The sequence below is a fragment of the Equus caballus genome, chromosome 17, assembly GCF_041296265.1.
Source record: "Equus caballus isolate H_3958 breed thoroughbred chromosome 17, TB-T2T, whole genome shotgun sequence".
NCBI lineage: Eukaryota > Metazoa > Chordata > Mammalia > Perissodactyla > Equidae > Equus > Equus caballus.
Window position 1 is genome coordinate 43,010,337 of NC_091700.1, and position 25,412 is coordinate 43,035,748.

General features: G+C 42.6%; 1 protein-coding gene across 49 annotated transcripts in view; it reads left to right on the top strand.

The window, feature by feature from the left end:
• Positions 1 to 23,352, top strand: part of RCBTB2 (RCC1 and BTB domain containing protein 2) — a 43,291-nt gene extending 19,939 nt beyond the window's left edge. For 31 of the 49 annotated variants that reach the window (XM_023621591.2, XM_001489540.7, XM_023621593.2 and 28 more), the window contains 8 exons: positions 189 to 347; positions 485 to 592; positions 1,861 to 2,003; positions 8,595 to 8,785; positions 9,314 to 9,440; positions 11,134 to 11,273; positions 16,049 to 16,179; positions 22,057 to 23,352. In XM_023621591.2, coding sequence (XP_023477359.1) covers positions 189 to 347; positions 485 to 592; positions 1,861 to 2,003; positions 8,595 to 8,785; positions 9,314 to 9,440; positions 11,134 to 11,273; positions 16,049 to 16,179; positions 22,057 to 22,197 — 1,140 coding nt within the window. In that variant the 3' untranslated portion in view covers positions 22,198 to 23,352. Of the gene's footprint in view, positions 1 to 188; positions 348 to 484; positions 593 to 1,860; positions 2,004 to 8,594; positions 8,859 to 9,313; positions 9,441 to 11,133; positions 11,274 to 16,048; positions 16,180 to 22,056 lie in introns of all 49 variants that reach the window. The other 18 variants (XM_070239737.1, XM_070239736.1, XM_070239744.1 and 15 more) reach the window with 2 other exon arrangements.
• Positions 23,353 to 25,412: the final 2,060 nt, after the last annotated feature.

The following is a 25,412-nucleotide window of genomic DNA, read 5'->3' on the forward strand; positions in this document are numbered from 1 at the left end:
ACAATTTTATATATTAATCATTTTGTAAGAATGAATTTTACAAAAACTTCTCTGCCTGTGTTGTGAGAATTTATGGATATCAAGCACTTTGAGGAGTAAAGAGGAGGTACCATAAGAACATGTTAGTGTCCAGTTGAGACACTTTGTAAATTAACGTGTTTCATTTATTGATCTTTTCTTTCAAAAAGGTGTTTGCCTGGGGTTATAATAACTCTGGGCAGGTAGGATCTGGATCAACAGCTAATCAGCCGATCCCTCGAAGAGTCACTGGCTGCTTACAGAATAAAGTAGTTGTGAACATAGCTTGTGGGCAGATGTGCTCAATGGCGGTAGTGGACACTGGGGAGGTAAGAAAGTTATTTCTTAAGTTGCTTTAAAAAACCTGTTTGCCTTAACCACCTTACCAACATGGCATGTTTCTCATAAAAGAGAATGTGATTGCTCTTCATCCTTCATGGGCATTGCCTCTCTCATTATCTCTCAGGTCTATGTTTGGGGTTACAGTGGAAATGGGCAGCTCGGACTTGGCGGCAGTGGCAACCAGCCAACCCCCTGTAGAGTGGCAGCTTTGCAAGGCATCCGTGTCCAGCGGGTACGTCTACTGTTGGTTTATGTGTGCCTGCAATGAAGTCTTCAGTGGCAAAGATACCAATGTATTAAAAACACAGTGTTCTTAGCAGGGTGAAAGGTTTAGCTGCTTGAATGTCGTCATTGATGTAGAGGTTAAAGCCCCCTTTCCCTGAATTAAGTTGTAGCTGATTATTAGAAAATTTCTGTTTCCAGGGCACTCTCATACAGAGCTGTTGGAATGTAAATTGTTGTAATCTTTCCCAAGGAAACTTTGGCCGTGCATCTCAAGAGCCTTAAAAATATTCATACCCTTTGATCTGCAATTCTACTCCCAGGAAATTATCCTAAGGAACCAAAGAGAAAGTTACTTACAGAATTGATGGAGGAGATATAGCAAAAAAAGAAAAGAAAAGAAAAGAAAAAATTGATGACTTTAATAAAAAGTAGATTAGCATAATTTAATCAAACAATAAATTAATGGTTAAATAAATTATACTAAATCTATATGAATGAAAATGATGTCTAGTAAGGATTTCTAATGATCTGGGGAATAGTGCTATATGTAATATTAAGTTAAAAAGAAAGATTCAGAGGGGCTTGCTGAGTGGCACAGCGGTTAAGTTCACATGTTCCACTTCGGCGGCCTGTCGTTCACTGGTTTGGATCCCGGGTGTGGCAGGCATCCCACATATAAAGTAGAGGAAGATGGGCACGGATGTTCGCTCAGGGCCAGTCTTCCTCTGCAAAAAAGAGGAGGATTGGTGGCAGATGTTAGCTCAGGGCTAATCTTCCTCCAAAAAAAAAAAAAAATTAAAAAGAAAGATTCAGAACTGCTTATGCAAAATTATCATTAAAAAAGCTATCAGTGCCTATCTCTATATTTATATATAAATGGGCAAAAAACCCCTGATCTTGACATTACTTTCATGTTTCTACTTTCTATATTTTTTCACATCGAACATGCTTTACTTTTATAATAAAAAAAGAACATTATTAAAAAATAAGTGTCTATTTCTTCTTCACTTTCTACCCCTTGATCTCCGTGAGCCTAATGAATGCCATATTAAAGCCGAATAAACTGGACTCGTGTCACTAAAGGACTCATGTTGATCTTCCTGAGGTTTTGGCCACACACAGGGCTAAGCTAGTCCTGGAGGGGTATTGGTTCCCTTAATGCTTACTTCTCTGTGCCGGCTGCCTCTTCCTTTTTTTCATTTTTGATTCTTATCTTGTGAAAGCATATTCCCTTTTATTTGCAGACCTGCGTAGATTTGGTTTTTCTCTTTCCAGGCTGCCTGTGGCTACGCACACACATTAGTATTAACAGATGAAGGCCAAGTGTATGTCTGGGGTGCAAATTCTTATGGCCAGTTGGGCACCGGCAATAAAAGTAACCAGCCCTATCCTACTCCTATCATTGTGGAAAAGGACAGGTAATATGTGTTTCTTCTAAATAACTTCAGTGTTCTCTAGTGATTGAACAAAACTTAGACATGGTATGGAATTGCGGGGAACTTATTGGTAGTGTTAGAATATTCCTTAACGAGAGCATTCATTGCTTTCTAAAACTGGCTTCTGAGTTGTTGGGGAGGTTGACGGTCTGTCTGTTAAATATTCTATTTTCACTTACCCCTGTTTGATCTGTACCTCCAGTAGCTACTCTGCACAGACTACAATGACTAAACCCCCAACAGCTACTCTACATTATTCTTCTCCCTCCCAAATGACCTTTTCTCCCCCTTCTCATTCTTTTCTGCTTTACGTTTTTAAGGGGAAGTTGATAACATTTGAGGTCTATCTTCTGTGGCTTAGAAAGATGAAAGTAACTCAAATGAGATGTAAGTCCATTCACTTGGCTACTTATAAAATTTGCCAGTTGAGAAGGATAAGATGGTTTCATTACTTCCACTCCCAAGCTATCACTGTGAAGGAGGGTAAAATGGTTGGAAAATTAAGACTCAGTTTTGTGCACTTGTTCGAAAGGTTGTTTTAAGTAATTAGCATAGCTAGAATTTTTTCTCAAGTTATCCTACTGGTTTTGAAGGCCTTTTGAATTTCTCAAACACAGCCATATCACTGCCTTTTCACTCTTCATTTCTTGACACGGTAGTATAGAACAAAAACATTTCACTATCTTTTCTTTTAAACCAGAGTTATAATCATTGTAGAAATTAATACTGCTGTTTTCATTTTTATTTTACATATTAATTTTTCTTATATCTGATTTAAAAATAAATACATGGATAAATAGGTAAAGGGAGATTCAACTCCCCTTATGTTCATTTGAGTATTGTAAACCTGGCTGATCTTATTAAGCTATGTTAAATGGGTTAAACAGATTTTGTTTTTTCCCCAAAATCTTAGAATAAGACCCTGGACCCCTTAGGAACTGGGGAAGAGGAGAGAGAATGGAGATCAGGCCCTGGGGGGCAGGCACTGGATGCTGGTAGCCATGTCATTTGCATTAAAAGGTAGTTCAGAACTACCCAGTCAAAAGAGAAGGGATGGTCTTGAGGCCTTGAATAATCACAAAAATGCCTCAGTTTAGCAAATCCAGCCAGTAGGGACATTTAGTATTTAGACAAAACAATAAAGTGTTAAAGGATCAAATAAAGGTAACATGGAAATAAAAACAACATATTTGTACAGCACTTTACCATTTTTATGTGCTGCCATACTTGACATACACTTTAACTCATCTGTTCCCGGACTCACAGAATCCGCTGCCATCTGCTCACCAGTGACTTGTGGCCCACGAGGGACCACGTTGTGCTGCTGGTCCCTGATAGTCCCAGAGTGAGGCCCAGGTCTTCTGCCTCTAGTGGTGCTGGGACAGCGGACCGCAGGGCAGCTTGTTGGGAGAAAGAAAAGGAGGCAGAGAAGCAGGGCGTGGAAGTTATGTTAGTGCCAAGTTCCTTACCTGGTACTGGAGAGTTACCTGTTGCTTTTCCATCTTTTTAAAACACTTCTAATTTTTTAAAAAAGTTTCAAAACTTTTAATTTTTTTTGAACAAATTTCTTAACTTTCTTAAATTTTTGAATTCTACATGTAAACAAAGTGGAAGTAGCCACAGTTTTGCATACTTGCTGTTGTCCACGTACACTTTATTTTGGCTACAGAAATCGTGGGTGGATGTTTTGAATGAGATATTTTTGCTTTTCTCCGTTTCCCATGCTTGAGTTTCACCTGGCACTTTCTGAAAATGCGGGCTCGCGATCACACGAGTGTGCCGAGGGAGGAATTTATAAGTCTGCTGGGGCTTGTCCAGCACCTGCCCACCCTTTTCAATGACTGAAACTTTGCAGATACGTTGTGACTTATCTCTCAGGAACTTCTGACTCTTTTGGGGCCCATTATGGGGAAGCTTGACTAATTAGAAACAACAGATTGCATTTAGGGTGGGGTGGATCATCAAGTCTTACTTCGCTGTTCACAGAAGTGGAAAGGAAAAAATCTGTCTACATTGGATCCTTTGCTCCAACAACAAACCAAGCAAAATCTTTTAAGATTTTTTCCCACAGAGGTCTATGTATGATGAAGAATGTTAACATTAATTAGCAGTTTATGTTCACATAAAAGTGATTTTAATAATTAAATGATTCTCTTTCTACTCCAGTCATTCCCACTCTTTCTGAAGTTTCAATACTTTGATAACATTTGTGTCTTTGTTCTTAAAGTTCCATGAAAGCGCATTTTAAATTAAGTTGATTTAAAACTAACTTTGCCTTGAATTTTTGTGACTTTTTGAGATAATTGGTAATATTTTGGCCTCTTACAAAACCAGGATTGGGAATCACTGCTCTTGATCTTTTTATCACTATTTCTTCATTATTCTTCTCCCTCACAAATGACCTTTTTCCTCTCCTCGTTTTCTGTTTTCTATTCTTTCTGAGTCTCTGCTTTTTCCTTTCTAGTACTTCAGTCATTAAGCTATGTGGTTGCTGTAGATCATTCGTTGAGGTGACATAAAACTTATTTATTATGAGTGTATAGTAATTGTTTTCCATTACAAATGGCTGCAAAATAAAGTGAAATATGCCAGACATCCTGACAGTAAAGGTTAGCTGTTTAAAGTCATTGTCCGTTGCATATAAGACTGAAAAATCTGAGCTTCCAACTTTGCTTCTTGGTATGAATCAGATTTAAGAACAGATGACCTTAGGCAAAGGCAGGGTGCCTTGGCAGTTGCTTGGGTCCCAAGCCCAGACCTGAAAGTTCCCTCTAAACTTTCTCCACTCTCCTTCCTGTAGCAGCTGCTGTGGTCAGCCCAGCCCGTGCCCCACCCCTGACTTCCCATGTGGCGCTGGGTGTTCCAGGCAAATGTCACAAGGCTGTGCTTAGGGAAGACCAGCGTTCCACAGCATTCTGCATCCTAACCCCTTGGCTGTATCTGTTCCACCATTCTCCAGGAAGCAATGTTTCTACCTCCTGTAATGGCAAAGCCTGCTCCCTTTTCATGGAGGCGAATAATACACATTTCAGAAGTGAATGTAGGAATTAAATTTATTTTGATTTTCTGATGGTGAGTAGTTTAACGTAGAAGGACACTGTTGTGTTCCAGTCAATTACATTTTTCATAGAACATTATCAGAGAAAAGGGAAGCTATCTTATCATTTTAAGTGGTTTCCCAAAGTGCACAGAAGTTATTAAAAAAATCTAAAAGTCTTTGCCTAGTAGATCATTGTGAAGGTGATTAAATATGATAAGAGCAAGAGCTGTTAATGTTTATCTAAACGGTGTTGAGCTGTTCTAACCTCTTCTCCCCCCAGATAATGCCAGATGTTTTATAACTGAAGTGGTTAAAATGTAGAAGGCCTTGTTCTTAACTGCTTAGATACCTGTCTGTCGAACTCCCATCCTGCAGTCAGACCAGCACTGCGTCCCCCTCCCTCTGCACTGCCAGGCTGGTGTTTGCCTCGGCTCGTAGTCCTGGGCCATTTTTGACGCCTCTCCTTCCTCTCGTTGGGGTGAAGGATTACCCTGATTCTTCCTTGGCAGTGTGGCTTGGACGTGATATCTGCACACTCCTCAGCCTTCCGCAGCCTGCCTCCTGGGCTGTTCTTTCTCTCTGTCAGTCTGTCTTGAGCGCTTTTGCCGGGTTAATCTCTCTAAGAACACCTTTTTCGTCACATCACGGCCCTGTTTACGCAGCAATTTCCCATTTGTCTGCGCATCAGATCCCATCTAGACTCTTCTGTCTTGGATTTAAGACAAACGCCTCTGTTCCTAACAAACCTCATTGCTCTCCGCTCCCCAGAGCTGCCTGTCTGTTCCAGTCAGGTCCTCTCAATAGTGGGCCCTCTCCAGTCTTGCTCTTTCCGCCCTCTGCCTACACATTGGCACATGTATTTCTCTCTGCCTCCTTTTTCTTATGCCATTTCTTTGACAAATCCAAGGCCCCTGCGGCCCAGCTGACCTCCCTTTGCTTTAAATGCTCCCTGTGGAGTCCCGGCATTTTCCCTTCTCACCGGAGCGCGTGTGGTCCATGCCGCACTACGATGTTATTTGGGAATTGTGTGCAGTTTCACAGATACACGACTTCTGTCTTTGGGTAAATTGTGAGCTCCTCGGGGGGCCCCACGGTTCCTGCAGCAGCTGTTAAACACTGCTGGTCATGGGAAGGGGCCCATTTTGAGTGTGCACTGAGCTGTGTAGCCTGTTTCATTTGTTCTTCACCACAAGCCTGTGAGGTGACTGCTCGCTTGTATTCTGCTCCCTCCACCTTTTTTCTTTTTTTTTAGATGATAAAGTGGATTATTAGAGTTTCAGTAACTCGGCCTCTACAGGCTATTCTCTGACTCCCAGCCCAAGTCCTGCCCACTGCACCAACCATCTGCACTGAATTGTCTCTCCACCTTCATGTTTGGGTGTAACATGGTAACCGTAGATGCGCTTTTCTTTGAATAAATATATTTATTCTGTTTCCTTCCCCCTTTTTCTCTGTTTGTTGAAAAGAATATGCTTGTTGAGAAGCCAAATAGTATTGGTCATTTCGCCATGTGAGTGAGGTTCTTTTGTCAAGCGCTATATTAGAGGTTTGAGCCAATTTGACTGACCTGATCACGTAAATAGGACAGGCCTTACTCACCTGACTGCATCATTAGAAATATGCAGTCTCTACATCTGAGAAGCTTTGTCACTTAAAATGCTGAGTAGTAGGAGTAATAATAAGAAACCTCTGTTGTTACAGTACTATTTGTATGCCAGACCTTGTGCTTGGTGTTTCACAGTTTATCATTTGATATTTGATTCTCACATATTAGCCTTGCAGTGTGATGAAACCGAGACTCCCAGAGGTTCCCACAATCACACAGCCTGGTGTGTAGATTCGAACTTAGCTCCATCGTCCAGGCTCTCCAGTAGGGAACATCATAGGCTTTTTTCCTCTAACTCTCTTGGATTGTTTTCAAGAGCTGAGAGCTGTCCTCTAATAAATGAGTGAAATTACTTGGACTGCACATGAAAACAGTATGTCTCAGCCTTCTCAGGCAAGCCACCATGGCAATCTCCAAGTTTTATGATGACCATCCTCCCTCCTTGATTGGGAACCAGCTAATTAATATGGCAGTGGAGGAATGTCTCTACCCTTCAGTTGCTAGCCTTGGTCAATGAGGTCTTACCCAACCCTCAGTTGCTCTTTGTTGTTCAATCTTTCCCAACTAGTCAATAAAATGATCTATAACTTTCATTTAGTAAGACACCGTATTGAGTGCTTAGGGAGAGAGAACTAAGAAATTTGGCTTGCCAGGAACTTGTAATCTAGCTGAATAGGTAAGACATGTGCACCTGAAAAGAAAACAAAGCGAGGCTGGAGTGGTATGGACAGGAATTGCTGCAAGAGCTCAGATGAGCAAGAGACCTCTTACCTTGGGACTGTTTGAACTGGGCCTTCAAAGGTGGGTAGGATTTCTAACGCAGAGAAAAAGGAAAGAACACTCCTGAACAAGGACTGTGTGACTAAATACATTGGGGGGCAGTGGGTGCTTCTTTTTGTTGGAACAAAGGGTGTGTGGGCAATAGTGATTTGAAAGATGGCCAGACATAGGTGGAGGTGAAATTATGAAAGACCTTAATGTCATGTGTCTGGATTTTATCTTGTGGGAAGTCACTGAACGTTTGAAAGTAGTGATGAGAATGGTGTTTCTAGAGGATTCTTAACCTGCCAACATTGTGCGATTTTGTTCAGCGGAGAGAGTCTAAGGCAGTGAGACCCAGGAGCCTGTTAGATTGATCCAGATATGGGGTGTGCCTGACCTAAGGTTGTGGCAGATGGGAGAAATTACAAAGAATCTATTATTTGTATGATACCATTGCTAATCCAGATGACGACCTCACTTGGGGTAAAATAGTTTACTGTCTTCTTTGAATCTGTATGGTGACTTATTGGCTTGTTCTTTGAGCAAAGTAAATATTTCCAAATCGACAAAAACAATGTTTTCCATTAGGAGGTATTCTGAGAACTATTTCTCTGGCAATCATGAACCTACTGCACTAGCGTCTAACATATGTTGATCCCAGAAAACGCGCTTGGGCTCCAGAGGACGCAGTCCAGTGAGTCAGAACTATTGAATTGACTGTTTGCGGTATGAGTTGGGGTGACCCACAGCATGCACCACTTAACCCTAAAATTGATGACGTTTTGGTGAGAATATTTATTGACCTTGGGTCAAGATGGCCCAAGTCTTTATTATTTACTCAATAAGTAGTGTTTTAAGAAAAGAATTAAGTCGCCTTTTGTTTTGTTTTGTTTTTACTCCTTTGGATTGTACTTGAATTTCAAAACGAGATGGTGTGTATTTTTGTAGGCCTGCTGGCTAGAAGTGGTAACAAGAAGATCTTCATGAGTTCTAAGTGCCATTGAAGTATAGCTTAAATGTGAATAACTGTTAGGTGCCTGGAAATTTAGGAGATTGGGTGTATAAGTCATGTTTTTTTAAATCAGTTAAATCTAAGGGAAGGAAAATATCAACTGATTTCTTCTTTCGTTTACCGTGTGTACGTGGTACTTGTTTGTGAACTTAGAATTATAGAGATCGCAGCCTGCCACTCTACGCACACGTCTGCTGCCAAGACCCAGGGAGGGCACGTGTACATGTGGGGCCAGTGCCGGGGCCAGTCGGTGGTGCTGCCGCACCTCACGCACTTCTCCTGCACGGACGACGTGTTCGCCTGCTTCGCCTCTCCCGCCGTCTCGTGGCGCCTCCTCACCGTGGGTGAGCTGACTGCTGTCCATCTGCGTGATGGACTGAAAACTAGGAAGAAAACTCTGGTGCTTTTGTTTTGATAGTAAGGACATTGTTAAGTGCAGTATCATATAATTTATTTCCGTCTAATGGGCTCCCATGAAAGGGAACTAGTTGATTAATTTTTCTCGAAAGTATCAGAAACTGACACAACATACTAAAGGAAAAGTAATTTTATTTGACTGTTTTTTAATTTGACTGGGAAACTGTATCTTTTATTTTTAGCTCATATGTTTACTCAGACATTTAAAAATTTCATTTAGTGAGCTGGTTTGGGACTTTTCCTTGTTGTTTTGCCAGAGTTACGAGCAGGCGTGTATGAGACTCTCATCCTTGATGATTACAGAGGTGCGACCCTATATTTAGGGGAAAAAAGCATTGCTCAGTTATTTCAGGGGATTGGGTTTTCCTGAGTGTCAACAGAGCGATGCTGTCCTCCAGCCTGCCTTTTCGTTGTGTCTGTAGTTAACTCTAGACACATGGGTGTTTCTCTCTTAGAACCTGATGACCACCTCACAGTGGCTGAGTCACTGAAGAGGGAATTCGACAACCCCAACACCGCAGACCTGAAATTTCTGGTGGATGGAAAGTACATTTATGCACATAAAGTCCTTCTCAAAATTAGGTAAGGAATCATTTATTTTGAGACTTGAAATAAATACATTTGCTGTTTTCTTAGTGCTAGGCACTTCAGTAATTGTGAAAAACAGTAAGGCTGTTATGGCCGTCACAAGGATACTGTGCAGTGGGGGCAACACATTTGGCATGAAACAAGAATTCAGGGAGGCCGTATGCGATGGGTGCTGGGGGTGTGGTTCAGGCTGTACGTGCTCTAGGCATCCGCAGAGACGGCACAGATGGTATGTCACCCTGGAGTTAGACAGCCGCCAGCTAACACTTGGCGAGCATGCACTGTGTGTGGAGCACCACGTGGAGTGAACTCCCTCCCTAGGAACTGAGCTCCGCCCAGGACAGTCACTCTCCTTAACCAGCTGTGGGATACTGAACTTTTAGCTGCTTGAAAAAGAGCACATAAGGCTTTTCTAGAGCAACAAGGTCTGGGGTGAAGTTAACACAGGGATTTTAAAAATCAAATTTATTGATGTATAATTTTTGAGCGATGAGCTGCATCCATTTAAAGTGTGCAGTTTGAGGAGCTTTGTCCTATGCATATGCCTCTGAAACCACTGTCCAAATCAAGATAGAGAATGTTTCCATCACCCCTCACAGGTCCTTCATTCCTCAGCTCTGGGGCAACCACTAATCATCTTTCTGTCCCTACAGATTAGTTAGCATTTTCTAGAAGTTTATGTAAATGGAATTATTCAGTATGTACGCTTTCGTGCCTCACTTCTTTCTCTTAGCATGATGATTTTGAAAATCATTATGTTGTTGTGTAACAGATGTTTAAATCCTACTGCATCGAAGCACAAACTCCTTATGGCATCTTAGTCTCCAGTTGACCTCTTAGTAAGGTCAGGCTATGCAGCATTTGTTCACTTTTCCGATAGCCCGTAAACCTTCATCAAAGCGGGGAGAGGTGTATTGGTTTGTGGGGCTGCTGTAACAGGGCACTACAGACTAGGTGGCCTCAACAGCAGAAACTTACTCTCTCAGTTCTGGAAGCCAGAAGTCCAAGATTAAGGTGATGGCAGGGTGGGTCCTTCTGAGGGCTGCGAGGGAGAATCTGTTCGATGCCTCTCTCTTAGCTCCTGGTGCTGTGCTGGCAGTCTTTGATGTTCCTTGGCTTGTGGCAGCGTAACTCTAATCTTCACGTGGTGTTCTGTGTGTGTGTGTGAGTCTCTCTCCAAATTCCCCTTTTTATAAGGACCGCAATCATATTGCATTAGGGCCCACCCCAATCACTTCATTTTAACTTGGTGACCTCTGTAAAGACCCTTTCTCCAAACACTGTTTTGAGGTTAGGGCTTCAGCATATGAATTTTGGGGGACACGATTCAACCCATAACAGGAGGTGAAGAAACGAAATCACTCAGAGTTTATAAAAATAAACCCACCTGCTTTCTATAAATGCTGCTTGGCCCACATGGTGTGGGGACGAGGCCCGGAGTCCGGCACTGTCTCCACCCAGCAGGTTTGCAGGCTTGTTGAATAAATGGTGATTTGAAAACGTAGAGGAAGCCAGGGGCCAGGGCGAGGGCGTGAAGGTGTGCAGTTCGGAGGGAATTGTGTGGAGCTCGGTTTTTCTTCCTTCTTGCTGATTTTTTCCCCTTTGAGCCCAGTGAGGACATCTCCTCGGGAAAGTCATCTGCCCTTGCCCAGAAGCTAGGACCTGATCTGCTTCTTTCTTCCTTCAGGTGTGAGCATTTTCGTTCTTCATTGGAAGACCATGAGGATGATATTGTAGAAATGAGTGAATTTTCCTATCCTGTCTACCGGGCCTTCCTGGAATACCTGTACACAGACAGCATCAGCCTTTCCCCTGAGGAGGCAGTAGGTAATTGCCGCCAGACTTCACCCTGAGACTGGCATGTGCTGGGGAACTGCCAGGGTGGTTTCTGTAGAGCCTGAAAGGAGGTAGCTCTGAGGGTAATCACTGAAGTAGTTCTCTTTTTGTGTGTTGACCCCAAACCTTTTTCCTTATTGTTATGCAGAGGTTGACTGGATGGGTAAAATGACAGATGGATGAATTAGCAAACTGTCACCACTGTGGAGTGGGTGACATTCTTCCTTAATTGCTACATGTAGCTACTGCACGTGACTTTTTATTTGCAAGATGTTTGTGTTGTAAAAAAGATAAAATGCACATAATAATAGGCCCTGCTGGTCTCCAAAAGCATTCGTCTCCCTCCCAGTTGGCTTTGGACAGCCCACTGCTATCTGGTGCCTTCTGTCTTGAAGCGAGTGAGGGGCGTTCCCTGCACCACAGGCTTAGTGACAGCAGAAGAGCAACCCTGGGCGTCCAATGGGCCCAGAGTCAGAAACATACTAAATTTCAGTTCACAGCTGTCAGCAATGTTGTTGGCTGATGGTACAGAAGAAGTAAGGAATTACTTCTCTAAGGAACTAGAGAAAGAGTTCAACCCCCAAATTTTTAAATTAAACATTTATTTGACATGTATAAATCCAGTTACACTTTTACCAAATCAGCATTTAATTTTCCCCAGGTGAACAAAAATCTGATTTCGGAAGTTTTGTAGTTTCCTTCCACAAATGTTTTAGTGTCCTCGCCCACCGTGTGCTGCAGCTCGTCTCAGTGTCTGTGAATGAGACAGATCGAGTCCCAGGCCCTGGGGAGCTTGTGTTCAGATGAGGGAGAGCAATTTGAAACGAATAAGCACAGCGGTCATTTGGGAGGGTCACGGGAGGCCGCTGTCTGGAAGTGCATTGAGCAGAGACCCCGGGGGAGGCCCGAGGGAGCAACCAGGCCGATACCCAGGGGAAGAGCATTCTCAGAGGGGAAACAGTAAGTGCGAGGGTCTGAGAAGAGACACAATGAGCATGTGGCGGAAGAGGAAGAAGGCCAGAGCGGTTGGAATGGACTGAGCGAGACTGATAGTGGCAGGAATTGAGGTCAGACAGTTGGAGCTGGGCAAGATCATGCATAACCTTGGGGGCCGTGGGGAAGAGCTTGAGTTTTATTCTTGGTGTGATGGAAAGCCTTGGAAGGCTGTAAGCGTGGTTGTGCTATTTAGGATTTGCTTTAACTCTAATAGTAAAATGAAAACGAAAGTAGCTTAAATAAGATAGTTGCTTTCCCTCTCACACAGAGATACAGTGCAGGGCATTCCTACATGTGGCCCCTGCACTCATGGCCCAGGAGTGGATTTGCATTACAGGCAGCAGGATGGAGGAAAGGACAATGACAAAGGGGCAAAGGGCAAATCCCAATGTCTCTTAAGGAAAAGTCCTGAAAGTTCCATTTATTTCGAACCATGGACCAGAGCTGACCAAGGCCATGACCCAGCTGCATGGGAGGCTGGGTAAAGTGCACTCATTTCCAGATGGCCAGGGCTCAGCCAAATAGTCTGCGACTTTGAAAGAAAGGGAGAATGGATGTGTGTGTATATGGGAGAGAGGGGGAGGCAACTGGCAGCTTCTACGAGAGTGATGTGATTTGTTTTTCAAAGATCAGTAATTGTAACTGTTCAGGTGTAAGGTGATGGTACCCAGGTTAGGGTGGTGTGGCAGTGGAGGTGTTGAAAAGAGACCAGGCTCTGGCTGTACTTTAAAGATGGAACTGATGGGATTGGTCCATGGATGGAATGTGGGTGTGAGAGAGCGAGAAGGGCGACTTCTCTGAGGTGTTTGGCCTGAGTAGCAGGGTTAATGGAAGCACCATTCACTGAGATGAGGAGGATGGAGAGCAACAGGTTTTGCTCTTGAGTTTGAAAAGTCAGAGGCGTTTGAGCTGCTTATTAGACATGGCATAGCGGTTTTTTTATAGGCCCACCCCTAACCTTTGCAGGGCCCTGGACAAGCGTCCAACTGGAGGTCTATGTACCATATGTCTAAAATTAAAAGTTACAGCAGTCCCCCTCACTCCCAAGGGATACGTTCCAAGACCCCCTAGTGGATGCCTGAAATCACAGATGCATCACACCCTATGTATACGATGTTTTTTCCTATATTTCCATACCTCTGATAAAGTTGAATTTATAAACTAGGCACAGTAAGAGATTAACAACAAGAACTAATAATAAAGTAGAACAATTATAATTATAATAATGTACTGTTATAAAGGTTATGTGAAGGTGGTCTCTCTCTCAAAATAGCTTGTACTGCACTCACCCTTCTTGTGCTGATGTGAGGTGATGCAATGCCTCCGTGATGAGAGGAAGTGAGAGGAGGGATGTGGGCCCCATGATGTAGCGTTATCTTTGGAACAAGGTTGACTGTGGGTAACTGAAACCCTGGATGAGGGGAGACTACTGTTTATGTCAAACTAACAAACTTCAGATAATATATGTTCAATCCTCATACCTTGAAAAATACACCTTCATTGAGAACTGAAAGGCCAGGTTTGAGTTTTAGTGGGAATTTAGAGTTTAGGACTCCTGGGGCCAGCCCGGTGGTGCAGCGGTTCAGTTCCCACGTTCTGCTTCAGCGGCCCAGGGTTCACTGGTTTGGATCCCAGGTGTGGACAGGGCACTGCTTGGTAAGCCATGCTGTGGCAGGCGTCCCACATGTAAAGTAGAGGAAGATGGGCACAGATATTAGCTCAGGGCCAGCCTTCCTCAGCAAAAAGAGGAGGATTGGCAGTAGATGTTAGCTCAGGGCTAATCTTCTTCAAAAAAATAAGAAAATAATAGAGTTTAGGACTCCTTGGAGTTCTGTGCTGGAGCAGTGGCACAGGAAGGACAGGCCCCTGGCCCCCAGCTTCCTACATGGCATCTTTCTTTACCCACCACCAGCTACATCCTGCATCACAAGGGGTGTGTGGGCCTGCCAGCCTGCATGTCCAAGCCCCACCCAGCCCAGCCATGGCCACCACTTGGGACTGGGCATCTGCACATTGGTGGTGTGGTCTGTAGGGGAGGAAATGCCCACATATGTGGCCTCAGTGTCCCAGGTACCTAAATTGTGGTCTAGGAGTGGCACATGGCTCCTTGGCCACCTTGTGGTCAGGGCTGTGCCTGGAGGAGGCTCAGAGCTGGGCTCTCTTGAGCAGGGGCTCAGGGCAGGGGCCTCTCTTAGGACAGCACGTGGGGTCTATGGAGACATGATTCTGAAGGCTGGGAGTGTGTGGGACTGTTGATGTGAATTTGGGAGTGTTGAGAACCAACCGGAAACAATCAAGCCATTCACAACTCTCAAGATTTCAGAAGATTTCAATATCTTCTGATGGGCCATAGGCCTGTCTTCTGTAATTTTGATATTTGTCACGTTACAGTGAAAGCAATTTTCCAACCACATTCTACCGCATATAAAAAACTTATTAGCAGATAGGTGCAGAAACAGTTAATGTTGTCAGACTGATGAAATGCGGCCCTCTGTGAAGTTCCTTGCATCAAAGGTTGGCTTGAAGTGGATGTGACAGTTTTCTGGGGGCAGGATTCAGCTAACCTTTTGGTCAGGTGGCACCCCAGGACTGAATGTAGCCCTGGCGAATGTCCTGCTCTGACTGTGTGGTGTAGGACCTCTGGGCTCACAATGCTGGAACCCCTTCACACAAGGGCAAGAGGGCCCTCACCGTATTTCTAGCCAAGCCATGTATCCTGAACACCACTCATATCGCAGTGACAGAGTATTTCTAGCATTCTCTATGCTAATTAGCAAATCCTCTAGTGAAAATTTAGGTAGCCATACCTAAAGCCCCTGACCAGGGCCTTTCAAATGCTAACCGACCCTTCCTGGTTAGAGCACTTCATAGTATTTCTTAGTGTTTCACAGTACTTCGTAGGGGTAGGTTAAAATTCACTTACACATGTATGTCACTCTATGTGGAATTATTTGACAGTAGATGACAGATAATATAACGGAAATCATCAGTATTTATAGATAGTATTTAAAGCCATGGGGCTGGAGATTAGTGAGGGGAATAAGTGAAATAAGAATCTGAGGATTGAACCCTGGGGCACTCAGACGTTTGGAAATCACGGAAAAGGATCCAGCCAGGGGAACTGAAGAGTAACTAATTATAAGACGAAAACACAAGCAAGGAACACAGTGTGTCAAGAAGGGCGTGTCATCAGCCACATCAGATGCTGTGTAAACGTCGGGTAAGCTGGACCCAGAGACCAGCCCCTGAGATTTGGCACCATGGAACCATTCGTGACGATCACATGTGATGTCAGGGAGTGGAGGGGATGGGTTTCTGCTCGGAATGGCTTGAGGTGAGAAAGTAGAGGTAGCAAATAGAGACTACTCTCCCCAGGAGGTTTGCTCTCGAGGGAAGCAGAGAAATGGGTGTCCAGGAAAGGTCTGAGTAGGTGCAATGTGTGCAAATGCTGATGGAAATGACCCAGGGGAGGATATTGATGATGCGGGGAGAGAGAGAATTCGAGGAGCGTTTCTAGGAAAAACATTAAAGCTATTTTTACCGTGCTCCTGTTTGTCCGCTGCTGCTTGTTTGTGTCTTGTATCTGCTCACTTCAGCTATGTCCTCAGGTAGAGCCACACACTCAGAGTGTAAGCAGCGTACGTCTTCGTGTGCACAGCCCTTCACTAAGGATTACCTTCAGAATAACGTCAGTCATCTCTGGAGGGTTGAGTGAGTTTAAACAAGGATGCTTCCAGTCACTCCCCCTAATAAACACCTCTTTCCACCAGGATTGCTAGATTTGGCTACATTTTATAGAGAAAATCGTTTGAAAAAGCTCTGCCAACAAACTATCAAGCAAGGAATCTGTGAGGAGAATGCCATCGCTCTGCTTTCAGCTGCTGTGAAGTATGACGCTCAGGTAAGAAAAGCACTCGCTCAACTAGCTGGCCTTCTGGGAAAAGTCAAGTTGGCTGTGTCCTGTGTATTTTAAACGAAAATAAACTCCAGGGAGATTAAAGATTTAATGTAAACAAAGTAACTAAAATACCAGAAAAAATATAAGTGAATATTTATATCATGTTAGGGTGGACCCCAAAGGCAGAAACCGTAAAGGAAAGGAGTGATAGATCTGATTTCAAAAAGATAAGAAACGTTTATACATCAAAAATAGCACAGAAAAAATTAGAAAGTAAATGATACACTGGGAAAATATTTGCAACATATAATGAAGCAAGTTTACCATTGTTAATGTATGGTTCTTAAAAAACAAAAAAATATGAGCAGTTTGGTTTTGAAGGAAGTGGACCAAAGAACAAATGGATTTATGGACAAATGAAAACAAGGTGTAATTTTCCCCCATCCATCTGAGGAATGTATTTTTAGAAATAATACAGGCTCAGAATAACGGGTGTTCTCCCGAGCTGCGGATGAGAGGGCAAATTCAAATTGGTGCAGTCATTCTGGGGAGCAATTTGGTATAATATGTATTGAAAGCTTTAAAGAGATAATTCTGTAAGGAATTCACTTACAGAAATTTATCTCAAGGAAGTAATCATGGATTTGGACGAAGATTTCACTTCAAAGACGTTTCCTGCAGCATGGTTTATCATTTTGAAAAATTAGAAAAAGTCAACGTGACAGTAGAGCATTGTTTCAACTACAAAATGTTAATACTATGAAATTATGCAGCTATTCAAGATATATCACTAATTGAAAAACTATGGTCCTATTTTTATTTTTTAAGAACATATAAATAGCTGAATTTAAAAAGACTGAAATTCATTATCTACATAGAGAAAAAGACAAAAATGGAGCCAGTGGTCATCTTTGAATGGTGGGATTATGGATGATTTTTATTTCCTTATCTTTGCTTGTTTTTTCTGGACTTTCTACAGTGACCATGTATTGTTTTGATAAAAAAGAAAGGAAAGAAAACCTGTCTCAGGGCTAAATCTTTAGGAAACAGGCCATACTTCTTGCAGTCGGCTTCCTTTTGGTATAAGGATATCCTCTCCTTTGGTAAAAAAACAGGGACATTTTGGTGGTGGGCGGAAAAGGGGTTATAACTTCTTTTCTGCTTATATAAATAATAATATGCTTATTAAAGAGAATGTGGAACATACAAGAAGTGAGAGGAAGGAAATGACTCACAACCAAAGAAACTGCTCCTTTTGATTTTTTCTTAGGTTACATTATGTATATTTCTCTAAATGTTAGATTTTTTTCCACTTAACATTTTCAAAAGTCTTACCCACCATGAAACATTGGCATTTAAAAGCATAGTGAATGTCTTTCATTGAGGTGATAATGACACTTATGACATGCAAAATGCTTCACGGCCAAGCAAGATCTGTGTGCTTTTCCCGGAGTTTGTTAAAGTCATGGTGATGACTCTGGACTCTGCTGGGCTCCCTCAGATGACGAGATAGGGAGCAAATGGTGTTCCCCTCTGACCTGGGCTTAATTATTTCCAAGACTTTCATATTCCTTATTATGTGAATTATTTGTATGGCTACCCTCCAGCCCTCTCTTTTCTAGATAGTAAGCTCCTTCAGGAATGGCAGGGACTTTGTTTTGCTCACAGCCATGTCCCGAGCGCCCTGGATGGTGCTGACACATAGTGGGTGCTCACAAAATATTTGTGTAATGAATGTATGACTTTGCCTGTGTAGGCACTGTGTGTTCCCACAGCCTGTCAACTGATTGTTGTTTCCCAAATTAGTATAGTAGGCTACAAGTAAAATACACCGTATGTATTCTTAATATAAAATAAACATTTTTATAAAGAAAGGACACTGAATTTGGTTTGGCCAGTATTTTTTACTTGCTGACTCTAATAATCAAACAAGAAATGGGCTTTTTCAGCAAATTATTATTCCTCATGCTAGGCTGCCACTTAACACATAATTAATAGGAACCAGGGATTATTCAAAGCACAGTTTATATCTTGTTTAATCCTCAAAAGAACCTCATAAGATACAGGCATTATTATTATTAGTCCCAATTTACTAATGAGAAAACTGAAGGTCAAAGAGACTAAGTAAATCCTTTATAAGCTAGTAAATGATAAAGCTGGAATGCAATCAAACATTGGACAGATTTCAAAACCACACATTTAACAACAATTCTCTATTGCCCCCTTCCACCCCATTTTTCAAATTGACAGTATTTGTTCCTTGATTCAGCAAATTTTCACTGAGGGCGTAGTATATGCCTGGCATGTTTCTGGGCACTGAGAGTATAGCATGTGAACAGAACAGACCAAAATCTCTGCCCCCGTGGAACTTCCTGGTGAGGGGAGATGGGCAGGAAATAGACGAACACAGTATATACTATGTAGGATGGTGATGAGTGATATCGAAAAAAGGTCGGGAAGCATGGGGAGTGCCAGGCTGAGATGAAAGTTAACGTTTGAAATACAGGGAAGGAAGGTAGCACTGCGAAGGCAACGAGCAAAAGGCCTTGAAGGGGCTGGAAGGAGCTCTGAAGCCAAGTGGGGGAGAACACTGCAGCTAAGGGAGGAGCAAGGGAAAGGCGCTGATGTGGGACAGCAAGGTGGGCATGCGTGGAGTAGAGGGCGGCAGGAGCGCAGTAGGTGAGGTCAGAGATGGTGCGTGAGGATGAGGACGGGTGTGTGTGGAGGGAGGCCGGGCCTGCAGAGCCCAAGGGGCAAGTGGAAGGCATCTGAGTTCTAAGATGAGTGAGTCATTAGAGGGTGCGGAGAGGAGCAGGCACGATGTGACTGACATTTGGAGATAATCTGCCTGCTGTGTTGAGACCAGTGTGAGGGTGAGGGGGTTGCTAGGTAGGCTGTATCATCCAGTAAGTGATCATGGTGGATTGGTCCAAGTTACTAGCTGTGGGGATAGTGAAAAGTGGCTGGATTTTGAATACATTTTGAAGGTAGAGCCAACAGGATTTGCTAATGGGTTGGATGTGGGATAAGGGAAAAAAAGATGACAATTTAGGATGACTCCACAGTTTTTGGCCTGACCAGCTGAAAGGATGAAATGATCATTCATTGAAATAGGGAAGATCGAGAGGAGCAGCAGTTTTTAGGAAACACAGAAATTTGATTTTGAATATGTTAAGTTTGTGATGTCTATGAAACATCCAAATGAAAATGCTTAATAAGCAAGTTAGATAAACAAGCCTGGAGTTCAGGGGAAGGTCACCAGTGTAGGCGAGAAGTGCATTTAAAGCTGTGAGCCTGACAGGAGACAGGCAGATGTGAGGAGTAAGTCTGCACACTCACTGTTTAGAGGTTAAGGAGATAAAGAGACACCAGCAAAGGAGCCAGCAGGGAAGGAAGAGAAAAGCCAGGAGAGTGTGTCCTAGAAGCTGGTGAGGAGAGTGTGTCAGAAGGAAGAGGTCATGCACCACGCCAGATGCTGCTGCTCGGTCAGGGTGCACACTGAGGACTAACCGTGGGATTGGCGGTGAGGACGCCATGGGTGACCTGGGCAGCAGTGTCAACAGAGTGATGGGGGTAACAGCCTGACTGGAGAATGGAAGCAGAGGGATTGGAGACAGGGAATATAGACAACAACTTCTGGTAATTTCACTGTAAAGATAGAAAGAGAAACAGAACTGGTGATGATTGAAGGGGCATATGAGGTAAAAATATATTTACTTTGTTAAGATGAAGGAGCTTGAAGCATGTTTGTAGGCTGAGCAGATGATCCAGTCACGGGGAATAAGCTGCTGATGCAGGGACAGTTGCTAGAGTGGTGTCCTTGAGGAGGTGGGAGCCACTGGGATCTAGTGAAAAAGCGGGGCCTGGCCTTAGATCAGGTCCTGGCCTGCTCATGCAGAGCTACAGGAAAGAAGATGGAGTCTCCAGGCATCTGTGTGGGCAGGCGGGGCCTATGGTGTCAGAGCTTGGGGGGGTCTCTTCTGAGTGCTCTTTTCTCAGTGAAGGGGGGGGTAAACTTAGCGTAGCGTGAGGATGAGGGAGGAGGTGTTGGAGTTTAACGGGAGAAGGTACGAGAATCACGTGGGAGAAGAGAAGGAATCAACTAGGGAAATGTAGTTGGATTGCAGGACAGAACTAAGGGCCCAACTTTAAACAGGAAGCTCTAAAGTAGTAGCATTTAAAGGAGAAGTACAACTCTTCTGAAAAATCATGGTGGCCTTGTTTTATATGGAGAGAATTCCATTGTAACCAAATATCACTCTACGCCCAGATTTATTGAATTCTTAGAATCACAGGAACTGTTTCCAGTTCTTGTCTGTCTTTAATTATTATGGGAGTTCCCATTCTAGAAAAGTAAAGGAGGGGGGATCCAAGTGATGACTTCTCCTGGTCCTTTTGTTCTCCCACTGGTGAACAGTTTTACTGAAGCTGTCCAGATCTGTAAGGCTTCCTCCTGCCTAACCACCTAAGTGCAGACATTCATGCTTTAATGTGGGTGGCGTGGGTGTGAATGTCTCCATTCCTCTGGCAAATTCAGGCAGAGAGGCTGTATCTCTGTCTTGTTTCACTTCTATGTGCTGTAGGCAAACGTGTGATTTCTGTAAATTTAAGCAAGAGCCCATACTTTTAAATGGCTGATGGTATATTCAGCATGTGTTAGTGAAACACATTTTTATGTATGTCACATGCTACGATAGCAGGTGGGGGTGTGGACTTTTGCCTGTTCTGTCACTTAGGGCTGACCTGGGACTGAGTTGTCATACTGCCCCAGCAGCCCGCCCAAGCTGTGTTCAGGGATGAAATAAATAGGTTTTCCTCATGTAGTTTGTTTCTTTACTTAAAATGTACTGTGGATTTGTGTGTACGTTGGCATAGCAATCAGTATTGCTAATTTTTCTGTCTTTTCATCTTCAGCATTTGCTATAATTTGTAAGTGTCTAAAGAAGAAAAGATTATAGTGTGCAATGGGCATATATAATTGCTTGGAGATTATTTTGGGCATCATTTTTATAAGTTACCTTCAGTGACATAGAGAGGGAGCTTTATAACCACCACCTGGCAGCACCCTGTCCTGGGTCAGGATGGCAGCGTGGCCCCGGGTCTGAGGCACAGCAGAGTCTCCCCAGGCTGGCCTCACTTTAGCTGTCATTTCCCTGGGGCCAAAAAAGCATCCGCCCACCTTCATTCTGATTCTCAGATTTACATATCGAGTCAAGAGAACCACTACAGGATTCCTCTGTGGCCCAGAGTACGTTACAGGAAGCCAGAAAATGTGGGTCTTTGCAGTTCTTAGCAGAGAGAAAGTCATGATTCCCTCAAAGCGCTTTCCCAGTTAAGGTTCTTGAAGGTGTGCGTGGGTTGTGACATCCGCCCATCCCATCCTCTGTCATCTTGTCAAGGACAAAGAGCGGCGGCCTGTGAGTGACTTCAGAGAAGCAGTTTCCCAGTGTCAGTACTGTTTATGGCTGAATCTTCTCACAAACTCTTTACAGGTAGGAAGATTCAAGCCTCCATGGGAATATAAAAGAGGAGTATAGTACTTTTAACCAGTACTGAAAGTGGAACGAACAATACAAATCCGGTCACTAGAAAAAGATAATTCATACACATAGGTGCCTTTTGCTGGGACAAAAAAGTCAGATTCTTCGCATTGGTCGGTGTGGAGGAACTTGGATGTTTTCCTCTGAGTTAAATTTTTACCAGCATACATTCATATTAGCTGTATAGTTTTATAACTATTTAAGTATTGCCGTACCAATGTTTCTTCCTCGTGACTATCAAATCCTTTTGCCTTGCCTGCGTGTTTTAGGACTTTTCATGCTATGTTGCCTTGCATTGGGATATACAAATTTGTTAAAACATTTTTTTTGTTGTTCTTAGGATTTAGAAGAATTCTGCTTCAGGTTTTGCATAAACCATTTGACTATGGTAACACAGACTGCAGGCTTTGCGGAGATGGACCATGATCTCATGAAGAACTTCATCAGCAAAGCAAGCAGAGTGGGAGCCTTTAAAAATTGATCCTCACCTGCAGGAAAGAAGTTTTAGCCTGTATCCACTTTCTCTGCAAAAGTCAGAGAATAACTTCTCTTTAATTAGTAGTATTTACGATGAGCTTCATTTGGCTGAATACTTCCGTTCTGTCAAGAGGAGGATGGCGGTCAGTCTTCCCCATTTGCCGAAATGCAGTTTACATAGAAGGCATTCAGCACTCTGATCAGATGGGACTAAGCTTAAAGGAAAAAAATTAAAACGTCTTTATTATATTTACCTTTTCCTCTTTCAAGTCACTTAAGCTGGATACTGTTGGCACATTGGTCTAAGTATATGCTCTTCTGGCCAAGCCTTCCATTATTCAGCAGGCTGATAGCACGTGGACAGCCTGGACAGCCAGGAATGGTCACTCCCGCCTCATCAGCATCTAGCACCGTGCCTTGCATACAGTAGGCACTCAGTTAATTGATTGATTATAAATCGTAAGTACGCCCCCAGAACAGCTTTATCTGTGGGATACTGGATGAAGGAATAACTTGAACAAAAACACATTTAAAACAGCCTATAACTCTTGGGGTTTGTATTCCTCTGGTCCATCACTCTGAGAAATAGTGGCTAATTTAGAGCATTCGTTAGAATTCACAAAAGGCTTTGGCAGTTAAATTGTCAAAGGTCCAAGGGCTAATTTTAATTTTCTGTTTACTCTGAGTCATTAATTTCTCCTATGGGATTATCGACTATGAAGTACTGTCTTTGAAGGAGTGTTATTTCTGGGCTCGTCTGCCTTACATAATTGCATAATGTCCTTTGCTTTTGTGTTGAGAGATTTTGCCTATGTGAGTAAAAATGATTGTGTTTTTCTTGTAGTTGCCTTTTATGTCACTAAAAACAGGTCTGTATACCTGGCACAGTATACTTGTAAAATAGTAGCTGAAAAGGAATTAATACTTGTATTTCATGGACACCATCAACAAGAATGAGATAAATTTGTACTTTTGAAATCAAAACAAGTTACCCAACTGCAAAGGAGAAACTGGAACGGGATGTAGGATGTAGAGTCTGATGCTTCTGTGTATTTCACAATAGGGTATTATCGAAAGAAAACACTTTTGGAATTAGAAACCTTGTTCTGATGCTGAACTATTTGATAATAAAGTGCTTCTTTGTAGATAATAGAACAAATGTGTGCTTTCTTAATCCCTATGAAGCAGTAAAACTTTGTCAACCTTATGTCTCTCACATATGCATAAATCCATTTGATAGAAGCTTGTTTTTTAAAGCAGTTACTCAGATAAGGTATCACAGCAAAGCCCACCTAAAACCTAAATGGTTCATAAACAGCTTAATTCCTGTTCGCATTGCTGCTTCATTGGTGAGGTCAGCTCGAATCCTTTGTCTCTGTGTGTCTGGGTTTGCGGACCTCATCTGGCAGGCACAGGAGTCTGGATGCTCTAGGGCTAAGTCAGAAGCCTATTTTTGGAACTATATAGTCTTTCAGTTGTTATTTTAAAAGTTAGCCTTATACCACCGTTTGTTTTCATTTTTTGGTAGATCTGCTATTTTATCCAGCAAAGAAACATTCAGGCCTGGGGATTAGCTACCGATTCTCACAGTTAGACAAGGACCGTTTTTATTTCTGACTTTTCCTCCTCACCCGCCTCTGCTGGCTGTAACCAACCAAAGCCTTTACGTCTTCACAGAGTCTTCTAAAACCTTCTCTTCCTCTTTCTTGCCTATTTCTGACCGGTCTTTTGAAGCTCCTCGATGCTTTCTTCTTATATGAACTCATTTTGTGTAAACATTGGAACATTCAAAGGGAACAGATAAGTTTATTTAGGGATGAAAATGGACTACCCTTTACCAAACTCCACAACGGATCAAGAGCCACACTGCCAGAGTCCCAGTTACGGAGAAGGCCGGGTGCATTTTCTCCAGATTTCCTCTCTAAGCTTTGTTATGTGTCGGCCTGCACTGCTATGTAGCTCAATGCTGCTTATCTCTGGGTACAACAGAATAATCTATGAAACTTTTACAAAATAGAGACTCAAAGATTCTAATTCAGCATTTGTAAAAGCTCCACAAGTAATTTTGATGTTGAGCCAAGGAGGAGAATCACTGGTTTATCAACCCTTAAAACCTGAGACTCCAAACAATGAGGAAGGGCTAATTTTAGACCCGGCGAGACGATGGACGAGCCAAGTGGAAACATCTCTGAAAAAACACGCTTTCTCTCTGGTCTTGGAGGACAGGTTTGCCATCGACACGGGTGTGAAGGAGAGCAACACTTTATTCCCTTCATTTCTTTCTAACAGATGAGTGTGTGTAGAGTCTCAGAAACCCTGCTGTTCAGTTAGGGACATGTGGGAGAAAACATATGTGTTCATAACGACACTACAGCAGAAATGAATGGATCCTTTCCTTTACGTAAGTTCATCTCAGATTTTCTATCCTTTTATTTCCTCTCTGCTCACACAGAGAACCTGTGTTTTAGTGCTTCCAATATAATTTTATCCTTACTTACACAGAGAAAGGTTAAGATTTTACAGGAATAAAGTAGCATCCTCATCTGCTGATAGAGGTTTGTGAAGATACTGCTTAAAGCTTTTTTAAAACTAAAGGTTAACGTTCTTTAGCTGAGACCTGAAGAAATTGCCAGTCATTCTGGACCATAAGTTGGTGCATTTTATTGAGAGAGAGAATTCTTGACCAGTGATAATGAAAAGGAGGCAACTACAAACTACATGCTCTTGTCTATCTTGTCAGCCCTCACCCATGCGATCATTATAACAAATGTGTTCGGAGAACTGTCAAGAGAAACGAAACATACCTTACTGTTATTTTGAATTCACTCTTTGCAAAAGCATAAAAACATAAACTATACTGATTTTTCTCTCACTAAATTCAGTTAAAATCATAACGTTTTCTATTCAGAAAGTAACTGATGCTGATCTGTGGAATAAATTTAACTTTCATATTAAATTGTCATTATCATATATGTCAATAAGTATAGTCCCAAAATAATGCACACAAAAAAGGATTTATGAAAATAAAATAGATGACTATCCCAGTTTCATATTAAAAGAGCTTGTTTTAATCCCATTCACACATTACACAGCGTTACCACAACGTATTTCCATATAAGAAGCTCTATTATATGTGGTAGAAATTTACTGTTTCTAGAGGCCAGATTTTAGGTGGTTGTGTAAAATATCTATTTAGACTGAAGGAAAATTCTACTGAAT